We start from the raw sequence: 12,154 nt of genomic DNA on the forward strand, positions 1-12,154 counted from the left end.
ATTTACAATGACTGATGCATGTGTTTGTTAAATACTTAACGTCTATTGATTTTTCTTCGATTTCCATGTCCAGGGAGTAGACATTACACATTGAACTATTAGGTTCCATAGTGACTGGATTGTCTATCTGACTGGGCCATCCGTTTGAGTATCGTTTGTGAATGTAATAGTGTGCTCCATATCAGAATATAAGGATATGTTCGAAAAATGACTTTTTGTGGGTGTGTTTGTAAAGTGGCCACATCAGGGCAGTTGTCAGTTGAGTACCTGCGGAGATGTACGTTCCAAATGCCTATAAAAGCTCTTCGTTTCATCAATAATGTCATCGTCATCAATCAGAAACATCTCCATTTGGCCTTTCGATATGAATCAGTACTTTTCTTACAAAATGTATATTTTCAAGACTACAAATGATACCCATCTATTTTCAAAGTTCAATCCACCTCGATCTGGACTCTTTTGGGCCATAAAACATTGCAAATGTTACTCTTTAACTAAACATTAATATTTACAAATCCAAACTCCGATGCATTGAAACACACACACACACCCCACCCCCACCCCACCCACCCCCACCCCCAAATAAAAATAAAAATCGAGAAAACGGCCACCGCGCTGGAGAGAACGGCCTCCGAACCAACAAGAGAAAACGGCCTCTGTGCCCAGAGAAAAGGCCAACATAGTTGCATCAAAGGAGATTATATGATTATATATATCCATATTAATAGAGATTTACTTCATTGCGGATAAGCTTATAAAAATTTATTGATTGGGTTTTTTTACTCTCAATATGCATAACGGTTTAACCTTTGAAGATTAATTGGTTGTTTTGATTGTTACGATCAACAAACCAATTTGATTGATTGTAGATTTTACAGGTAAGATTAGTTGATGATAGAGAAAAAAGATAATAACGTAGTGTTTATATTGACGAGCGGATTAGTAGTACTAATTCCAACCTTTGTCCTTGTAGTTCTGCCATGGTCCTCTAGTATGTTGATCTACCTTCGGTTGTTGGCAGTCTATAGCCAGTTTTATATTGTATTGTCACCTATAGTTTAAATGTTTTAAATTTAATCTATAGTTTTAAATTTATATCGGCTATAAACAAGTTGTTTTACTTTCCATCGGTGACAGGTGTTTTTAATTTACCTTTAATTATCATGAAATTATAACTTGTTTTTGGCCACGATATGGCTGAAATATTGCCGGTGTGACTTAAAATTCAGGTGAAGATATCCAATCACCCCGCTACTCCCTGTGTACTGACTGACATGAAAGTGAGAAAACAGGTTAATAAAAGAATTAATAGATCATCTTATCGTACCATTCACTGCCAACCACTGAGTAATGATAGCATCTTCTCATGTTTATTCAATAATTAATTGTTGACGGGTGAAGGCGCAAGCCCGAAATAATCCTTTCCGGTCTGCTGCCGCTATTATTAAGGAGGTGATGACAGACACGCCTGACCCTGATCAGCCAACCCGCCCCCATTTATGTCACTTTCAGGAAGAATTGAAATACTGTTATTCGATAGATAGAGTTCTTATTTATTCTAGGTATCTCTTTAGTAAACGTATCACCATTTTTTATTATCAAAAACAAGAAACTATTCAAAAACATAGTATTATAATATATTTTGCATTGTTCAGAGAGTGAGTGAGTGAGTGAGTTTAGTTTTACGCCGCACTCAGCAATATTCCAGCTATGTGGCGGCGGTCTGTAAATAATCGAGTCTGGACCAGACAATCCAGTGATCAACAGCATGAGCATCGATCAATTGGGAACCGATGACATGTGTCAACCAAGTCAGCGAGCCTGACAACCCAATCCCGTTATTCGCCTTTTACGACAAGCATGGACGCCTTTTATGACAAGAATGGGTTGCTGAAGACCTATTCTACCCCGGATCTTCACGGGTCTGTTCAGAGAGAAACAAATGAAGAGTTGTAAATAAATAATGCATTAATACTTAAATAGATTTACAACCTCAAACTTGGCCATGACTATGTTATCATCGATGTTGCCTCCTCAATATGATATTGATTTAGAGATGAATAAAAGTAAAACAAAATACATGAGTTTTTTTTGTTCTACATAATGACGGTTTTCTCTAGGCCCAGAGGCCGTTTTCTCCAGCAGCGTTGGCCGTTTTCTCGAATTTTGTTTTGGCCGTTTTCGCTTGGGTCCGTTTTCACTATAACCCGTTGCGCTGGGAACGAGCTCCTGATATTCCAGCCTGGTTGGTCAAGTGAAGGTATAATTTGATGTTGTGAAGGTACACGATTTCATTTGGTATCAAGGGTTGTTTTTCAAATGGTAAAACCTTGGTGCATGTTGGGACAGTACTGCCTGGTTTTCACATTAAAGGTAGTAAGTTGTTGTTATTTATATGTTAATGTTTTGGTGCCGTGGAGTTAGCCTATTGATAAAATCGTTCCCTTGGTACTTCCCAGTACCGAGTATAAGTGACAAACTATGTACTCAAAACTTAGTACGGAAACGTTTACTCCACCATGTTATTTCATATACACTCTCTCAAAAAAAGAAACGCAACCCCTATCTAAATATCTGACATCATTTCTAGAATAAAGATGGTGAATGTAAATTAGAATTTTCTTCAAAATACTGTTAATACGTTCCCATCTGATCAGTATAAGCTCCCAAACGGAACCATTTTCACACATGATGACCTTTGTATCCGTGTTATTTGAGAAAGTGCGAAATTGTCATGTACAAAATGCTAAAAGCCTGTTGCCCGTGCAAATCGTTGAAAACACAGTTCATGTAGAGGGTTTTAAAAGCACGCAAATCGTACAGCAAATCGAAATATTGCCATTGGTCGCATTGAGGCCGTGGAAAGCTTTGGAACAGTTGCCCGTCATCTAAACGTACACAAAACAACAATCTCACGACTTTGGAATCGTTACACACAGTTCCATGCAATTGAAGATCGTCCCAGGAGCGGTAGACCTAGGATCACCACACCGGCTCAGGATCGCTTTATTCGACTCAGCCACCTACGTAATCGGCATGCCACACCCACCATCACTGCAACACAGGTGCCAGGTTTGAGGAGAGTATCGGCCCAAACCATCAGGAACCGTTTACATGAGGCAAATTTACGTGCAAGAAGACCAGTTGTTGGGCCCGTCTTGAAACGCCAACATCGACGCCAACGTCTCAGGTGGTGTACTAACGTAAGGAGATGGACCCTAAGAAACTGGAGAAGAGTCTGGTTTAGTGACGAGTCTCGTTTTCTTCTTCAACGACGTGACGGTAGACAACGTGTCTATAGACGAGCAAATGAACGTTTTGCACCGAACTGCGTTCGACAGGTCGACAGATTTGGAGGAGGAAGCATCATGGTATGGGGAGCCATGTCTTACAACCAACGGTCAAACTTGGTCATCATTCGTGGCAATTTGACGGCACAACGGTACATTGATGACGTCTTACAGCCACATCTTCTGCCGATAATCGACCAACAGAGGGAGTTGTTTCAACATGACAATGCCCGCCCTCATACAGCTCGTGCAACAGTGGCATTCCTACAGAATTCCGCCGTCTCATTCGTTCTGTTCCGAGGAGGTGCACTGCTGTGATTAGAGCTCGTGGCTCTACAACGAGATACTGAAGACAACGCCCCCTAGCGTAAATTGAGAGTTCGATACTGACCTGCATTAACTGTTACCTTATACCGTGCTGACCTAAGGTTCACCATGTCAAATTTCATGGCATTATCTTTAAAAATACAAATGTAATAACCAGTTAAAATTGATATAAACATTACCAAAAAAAACAGGGGTTGCGTTTCTTTTTTGAGAGAGTGTATTAAGTTTGTCTTAGAAATATGACTGGGACTGCCAAGTCTACATATCCTCTTATAAACCCCCTCACTAGGCCTGCTCTTCTAAAATATACCTCACTAAGCTTGATCTTCTTCTAAAGGCCACCTCATCAAGCCTGATCTTCTTCTAAAAGCCACATCAAGTCTGATCTTCTTCCAAGAGCCACCTCGTCCAGCCTGATCTTCTTCTAAAAGATTCTTCATCAAGCCTGATCTTCTTCTAAAAGCCGCCTCATCAAGCCTGATCGTCTTCTAAAAGCCACCTCATTAAGCTTAATCTTCTAAAAGACGCCTCGTTAAGCCTGATCTTCTTCTAAAAGACTCTTCATCAAGCTTGATCTTCTAAAAGGCCACCTCTTCAAGTCTGATCTAAAAGCCATCTTCTTCTAAAAGAAGATAATTAAGCTTGATCTTCTTAAAGGCCGCCTCGTCAAGCCTGATCTTCTGAAAGCCACCTCATTAAGCCTTATCTTTTTCTAAAAGACACCTCATCAAGTCTGATCTTCTTCTAAAAGCCACTTCATCAAGCTTGATCTTCTTCTAAAAGCCACCTCATCAAGTCTGATCTAAAACCCACCTCATCAGGCCTGACCTAAAAGCCACCTCATCAAGCCTGATCTAAAACCCACCTCATCAAGCTTGACCTTCTTCTAAAAGCCATCTAATCAAGCCTGATCTTCTTCTTAAAGCCATCTCATCGAGCCTGATCTTCTTCTAAAAGCCACCTCATGATGCCTGATCTTTTTAAAGCCACCTCATCAAGCCTAATCTTCTTCTAAAATCCACATCATCAAGCCTGATCTAAAAGCCACCGAATCAAGCCTGATCGTCTTATAAAGCCGCCTCATCAAGCCTGATATTCTTCTAAATGTCACCTCATAAACCTGATCTTCTTCTAAAAGCCACTTCATTAGGCTTGACCTTCTTCTAAAAGCCGCCTCGTTAAGCCCGATCTTCGTCTTAAGCTGCTTCATTAAGCATGATCTTCTTCTAAAAGCCACCTCATTAAGCTTGATCTTCTTCTAAAAGCCACCTCATCAACTCTGATCTAAAAGCCACCTCATCAGGCCTGATCTAAAGGCCACCTCATGAAGTCTGATCTAAAAGCCACCTCATCAGGCCTGATCTAAAAGCCACCTCATCAGACCTGATCTAAAAGCAACTTCATTAAGCTTGATCTATTAAGTTTGTCTTAGAAAGACATGACTGGGACTACCAAGTCTACATGTCCTCTTATAAACCCCCTTCCCAGGCCTCATCTTCTAAAATATACCTCATTAAGCTCGATCTTCTCCTAAGAGCCACCTCATCAAGCCTGATCTTCTTCTAAAAGATTCCTCATCAAGCCTCATCTTCTTCTAAAAGCCACCTCATTAAGCTTGATCTTCTAAAAGCCGCCTCGTTAAGCCCGATCGTCTTCTTAAAACCACCTCATCAAGCCTGATCGTCTTGTAAAAGCCACCTCATTAAGCTTGATCTTCTAAAAGCCGCCTCGCTAAGCTTGATCTTCTAAAACCCGCCTCGTTAAGCCTGATAATTTTCTTAAAGCCACCTCATTAAGCCTGATTTTCTCCTTAAAGACACTTCATCAAGCCTGATCTTCTCCTAAAAGCCATTCCATTAAGCTTGATCTTCTTCTAAAGCCACCTCATCAAGTCTGATCTAAAAGCCATCTCATCAAGCCTGATTTTCTTCTAAAAGACACCTCATCAAGCCTGATCTTCTTCTTAAAGCTACCTCATCAAGTCTGATCTAAAACCCACCTCATCAGGCCTGATCTAAAAGCCACCTCATCAAGCCTGATCTAAAACCCACCTCATCAAGCTTGACCTTCTTCTAAAAGCCATCTCGTCAAGCCTGATCTTCTGAAAGCCACCTCATTAAGCCTTATCTTTTTCTAAAAGACACCTCATCAAGTCTGATCTTCTTCTAAAAGCCACTTCATCAAGCTTGATCTTCTTCTAAAAGCCACCTCATCAAGTCTGATCTAAAACCCACCTCATCAGGCCTGACCTAAAAGCCACCTCATCAAGCCTGATCTAAAACCCACCCATCAAGCTTGACCTTCTTCTAAAAGCCATCTAATCAAGCCTGATCTTCTTCTTAAAGCCACCTCATCGAGCCTGATCTTCTTCTAAAAGCCATCTCATGACGCCTGATCTTTTTAAAGCCACCTCATCAAGCCTAATCTTCTTCTAAAATCCACATCATCAAGCCTGATCTAAAAGCCACCGAATCAAGCCTGATCGTCTTATAAAGCCGCCTCATCAAGCCTGATATTCTTCTAAATGTCACCTCATAAACCTGATCTTCTTCTAAAAGCCACTTCATTAGGCTTGACCTTCTTCTAAAAGCCGCCTCGTTAAGCCCGATCTTCGTCTTAAGCTGCTTCATTAAGCATGATCTTCTTCTAAAAGCCACCTCATTAAGCTTGATCTTCTTCTAAAAGCCACCTCATCAACTCTGATGTAAAAGCCACCTCATCAGGCCTGATCTAAAGGCCACCTCATGAAGTCTGATCTAAAAGCCACCTCATCAGGCCTGATCTAAAAGCCACCTCATCAGACCTGATCTAAAAGCAACTTCATTAAGCTTGATCTATAAAGTTTGTCTTAGAAAGACATGACTGGGACTACCAAGTCTACATGTCCTCTTATAAACCCCCTCCCCAGACCTCATCTTCTAAAATATACCTCATTAAGCTCGATCTTCTCCTAAAACCCACCTCATCAAGCCTGGTCTTCTTTTAAAAGCCACATCATTAGGCTTGATCTTCTTCTAAAAGCCGCCTCGTTAAGCCCAGCTTCATCTAAAGCTGCTTCATTAAGCATCTTCTTCTAAAAGCCACCTCATTAAGCTTGATCTTCTTCTAAAAGCCACCTCATCAACTCTGATCTAAAAGCCACCTCATCAGGCCTGATCTAAAGGCCACCTCATGAAGTCTGATCTAAAAGCCACCTCATCAGGCCTGATCTAAAAGCCACCTCATCAGACCTGATCTAAAAGCAACTTCATTAAGCTTGATCTATTAAGTTTGTCTTAGAAAGACATGACTGGGACTACCAAGTCTACATGTCCTCTTATAAACCCCTTCCCAGGCCTCATCTTCTAAAATATACCTCATTAAGCTCGATCTTCTCCTAAGAGCCACCTCATCAAGTCTGATCTTCTTCTAAAAGATTCCTCATCAAGCCTCATCTTCTTCTAAAAGCCACCTCATTAAGCTTGATCTTCTTCTTAAAGCCGCCTCGTTAAGCCCGATCTTCTTCTTAAAACCACCTCGCCTCATCAAGCCTGATCGTCTTCTAAAAGCCACCTCATTAAGCTTGATCTTCTAAAAGCCGCCTCGCTAAGCTTGATCTTCTAAAACCCGCCTTGTTAAGCCTGATCATTTTCTTAAAGCCACCTCATTAAGCCTGATCTTCTTCTTAAAGACACTTCATCAGGCCTAATCTTCTCCTAAAAGCCATTTCATTAAGCTTGATCTTCTTCTAAAGCCACCTCATCAAGTCTGATCTAAAAGCCATCTCATCAAGCCTGATCTTCTTCTAAAAGACACCTCATCAAGCCTGATCTTCTCTTCTTTAAGCTACCTCATCAAGCCTAATTTCCTTCTAAAAGCCACCTCATCAACCCTGATCTAAAAGCCATCTCATTCAGCTTGATCTAAAAGCCGCCTCGTTAAGCCTGATCTTCTTCTTACAGCCATCTCATCAAGCTTGATTTTCTTTTAAAGCTGCGCCATTAAGCGAGATTTCTTCTAAAAGCCACCTCATTGAGCACGATCTTCTTCTGCAGCTTTTTCATTAAGCATGATCTTCTTCTAAAGCCACATCATCAGGCCTGATCTAAAAGCCACCTCATCAGGCCTTCTTCTAAAAGCCACCTCTTCAGGCCTGATATAAAAGCCACTTCATCAAGCTTGATCTTCTTCTAAAAGCCACCTCATCAGGCCTGGTCTTCTTCTAAATGCCACCTCATCAAGCCTGATCTTAAAGCCACCTCATCAAGCCTGATCTAATTGCCTCCTCATCAAGCTTGATCTTCTTCTAAAAGTCACCTCATCAAGCCTGATCTAAAAGCTACCTCATCAAGCCTAGTCTTCTTCTAAAAGCCATTTTATCAAGTCTGATCTTCTAAAAGCCACATCATCAAGCCTTATCTTGTTCTAAAAGCCACTCTATCACGCCTGATCTAAAAGCCACCTCACCGAGTCGAGATCTTCTTCTAAAAGCGACCTCATCGAATCTGATCAAAAAGCCACCTCATCAAGCTTGATCTTCTTCTAAAGCCACTTCATCAAGCCCGATATAAAAGCCACTTCATCAAGCCTGATATAAAAGCCACCTATCAAGTCTGATCTTCTTCTAAAAGCCACCTCATCAGGCCTGAACTTCTAAACGTCACTTCATCACGCCTGATCTTCTAAAAGCCACTTCATCAAGCCTGATCTTCTAAAAGCCAGCTAATCATGTCTGATCCAAAACCCACCTCATTAAGTCTGATATTCTTCTAAAAGCCACTTCACCAAGCCTGATCTTCTTCTAAACGCCACCTCACCAAGTCTGATCTTTTTCAAGACACTTGCGCGGTTTGGGGCTGTGTGCTCCAACATTCCCTTGTTCCTCTATAAGTTCATTCACTCGCTGCCTCCTGCCCTGGGGGGCTGTTCCTGCAACAGTACTACTGTTACTTTACCCTCGTAAAACTTCACTCGGAAAATCTAAACAAAATGATGATAGTTTGTTAAGTAACTTTTATATTTTGGAGACAAACGGTATGCAACAGAGTTGGTCTGATGTTTTCATTACATTCTGCATTGAAATGAATGTTTCATCGTGAACCGATCTGGTGTTAGATTGTGATTCATCGGTATCATTTTGAATCCTCCTGTTTCAAGCCAGACGTGATCGTCTGATACCTTTCCCACAATCTAATGATTATGCTATGTCTGACGCTAAACCAACGTCCGACTTCATATTTTCTCAGATAAGCTTCATTTAAACCTATGGCCCTACCCGCTACATCAGTTGAGAGATAGCATCTACAAGGCATTTTGCATCTCTGAAGACCATACAGTACTCAAAAGAAACAGTTAACAACTCGTGTTTATGCACCTCAACACGTCATATTCTGGAAAATGGTCTTCAAGGTAACGAACTAGAATTGCTGGCCTGTCCAAATAGATTTCAAATATAATGTGAAGGTAGTCTCCAAGACGGGACATCATTTGTGGGATGACAACGATTGTGACCATCAGCTACCCAAAACGTTACAAATTGCTTCAGCGACAGGCGTACGTGAATGAAGTCATCTTTGCTTGGCTTTGTCTTGGCAATGATTCACAAAGAAGACTACACATGTGTTGTACATACGGATGTGACCAATGTAGTGATACAACACCTGAAACAGTTCAGCAATACATGTTGGAATGTCCTCATAAGTGCGGTGGTGGGGCAGGTTTTTATTCCTGCAATAATACATGCCCAAATCATGTGTGGTTGAATCCAAAGTTCAAACCTACATACAGCATTTTTTGTCTAACAATTGAAATGGATAAATCAGATTGGTTATTATCTGGCATTGAAGTTTTTAATGTATAACAGTACATTTGTGATTGATAATATGAATTGTACGGTTCACAAAGCATAATCTGTTACATACACTCGTTGACGTAACAACCCTCTACTACCATTTCAGATAAAATTTAAATCGTTAATAATATCAACACATGTTTCGTATATACTTTGACATGCACAATGGAGATTCATTATTATAATGGGGTGGGGTTTATCACATCTAATTAAATCTATCTTCATGTCTTGAAGTACATGAGAAAGTATTCATCGTGGCAAGTGCTCAAACACATTGCGACTGGTGTGAATTTACAAAATCCATACGTTCACTAAAAATGAGTCTACCTGGTAGTGGGCGTGGTGGGCGAGCTGGCTAAGGCGCCAGGCTAGTAATCCAGCGAGTTTGAGGTGCCGGGATAGAGCCCACCTGTGACAGGGTGTGAAAAACCTTGGAGTCAACTTTGTGTGCAGACTCTTTCAGTGTTGTCACAACAATCCGTTGGTATATGACAAGATGGTGGCCACATGAATACGTGCAAACACCTAGTTTGCAACCTAGTTGCAGCAACGTGCAGTAAACTTGGACAAAGCTGTGAATGGGTACCTCGTAAGGATGGGAAAGCCACATTAACTCGGTGCGCTTGAGACTGACATCCTATGATCGAGGGAAAAACAGCCTAGCTGGAACTCGGCGCTATATAAATAAATTATAATAAAATAATAATAATAAATCACTATTATTTACATTTATCACATCAAACATTGTCATGTCAGATTTGCTCCAGCAGGACAGATCAAAACAGTAAGAGAGCTAAACAAACTGCTGTTGTGGCAATCATTATCAAGCTGATGGCTGGAAAACATACTCTGTTCAGAGCATCTGCTGACATCTTCCTTTCATGATACTTTCCTTTACAATCATCAAGCACTGAATTTCCACCATCAAGTCCTTCCTGGGATGAAGCAGACGACAGCTGATGAGCGCTCATCTCAGCGTGATACCTTTTCAAGATGGCGACGGTGGCCAAAACAGTAATCACTTTGACCAACAGCATCGTGAGAAGATAGACTTTGAAGGTAACAAGTGAGTCGAATGAATGGGGTAGATCTTCGTTGATATCTGTCAGGATGACGGCATAAGACAAGAACACTGAGATACATAGCGAGATCTTCTCCCCTGATTCAGGAGGAAGAAGAAACACGCCCAGATTGAGAACCGACAGCAGAAAGACAGGCAGGACACTTGTGATCACAAAGTGCAGGGGCTTCCGTTGGAAGGTAAATGTAAACGAAATTACGTTCCATGTTGTTTCCCCGAGGAAAAGAGTTTTTGTTTTGGTACCCGTTTCCCTTTCTATCCATTCCCCTCGACTTTGAAATGAAGTGTAGTCTGACATCACTGACATCACTGACCCACCTTGCACAAACACATTATTACTATTGGATGTCCACTGAGAAATACGCAGGCTACACGTCTGTTTGTCTATGGGAAACCTGCTCATGTCCATGGAGCATTTAGTGATCTGTCTTATCGTCCGGTACCAGGTGACAAATCCTGTGTTCGAGACAGACACGAGTCCTTCTGTATCTGACAAAAAGCGAAAGTCCTCAACGGCATTTGCCACAACCAGATCTGGCTTCCACACTTGATGTAGTGGCAAGTACATTTTCTGAATGTTGGCATGATCTGAAATGTTCCAAACGAACCACTCGTCGTACCACGTGATGTTGAAAGTCCCAAACGAGGTTAAAGTTTCACTGGCCTCATTTACCTCCTCCACAGAAAACAACGTAAAATCCACCGTCACATTTGTAGCCAGTCTGGGGTTTTTGATAGGTCGAATGTGTGGATTGTAGCCTTTGGTGACTGTTTCATGTAACTTGTACAGAGGCGAAAAGTCAGTTCCGCATGCCATGGACAGGGCATGTAGCAGAACGAACACATTCAGAAACATGGTGGTGAGGCTTCCTCTGTATTGGATGGTAAACTGGCAATGTGAAGTTAGTATGCTTCCAAAACACAAACGTCTCGCCTCCTTGCGGTTGATGTCTGTCTCTCTATGAACTGGTACAATGTCATTTATACAGGATTTTTCATTTGGTTTATCTGTTATGGTTTGCTGAATCGTTTGAGTCTCTGTTTTCTGCTCGTTGCTATCGTTACATTGTTGGGGATTGACGTTTTTCCACATTATCACTGATAGCGCAAAATACTCATTTTCTGGATGATGTGTCACTAGAAGCCGAAAAGGTTTGCTTTGTACTTGGAATCTCAGAGAAAGAATGCGTGGTGTTATAACCATTACGGAATGAATGGTAAAACATTTCATGTGCATGTCGAAACAATGGATATTCCAACCTGAAAACAAGTCAATCGTGACAGCTATTTGAGTGAAGAGAAATATGTGTTTGTTCAATACTTAACATTTATTGATTTGTCAGATATTACACGTCGAACCATTAGTTTCCATAGTGACCACCTGTGAGGTAATCACATTAGTGGTTGCAGTAATGTACTCATATACGTTCATTGAGTCAAACCATCTGAAATAGAAACGGTTATAATGGGGGGAGTGGCACATGCACGTTCTCGTATGTACAGTGCATGGTGCATTAACATAGCCACATTGTGTCGAGGCTGGACATTCTCAGTTGACATTAGTATTGTCATGGCGTCTAGCTCAGGAAGGCCATCGTCCAAATGTTTCTTAAGACCAAAACCTAT

At 41.2% G+C, this 12,154-nt stretch overlaps 1 protein-coding gene across 1 annotated transcript; it reads right to left on the reverse strand.

Annotated features, from left to right (window-relative positions):
• Window positions 1-8,409: 8,409 nt before the first annotated feature.
• Window positions 8,410-11,384, reverse strand: LOC124264339 (acetylcholine receptor subunit alpha-like). The gene is made up of 3 exons (XM_046699094.1): window positions 10,296-11,384; window positions 9,229-9,256; window positions 8,410-8,525 (listed from the first exon to the last, which is right to left on the reverse strand). Exons 1-3 carry the CDS (start codon window positions 11,382-11,384, stop codon window positions 8,410-8,412), a joined length of 1,233 nt encoding a protein of 410 aa, XP_046555050.1.
• Window positions 11,385-12,154: the final 770 nt, after the last annotated feature.

Source organism: Haliotis rubra, unplaced genomic scaffold (genome assembly GCF_003918875.1).
Source record: "Haliotis rubra isolate DU_JTF1 unplaced genomic scaffold, ASM391887v1 Scf92, whole genome shotgun sequence".
Taxonomy (NCBI): domain Eukaryota; kingdom Metazoa; phylum Mollusca; class Gastropoda; order Lepetellida; family Haliotidae; genus Haliotis; species Haliotis rubra.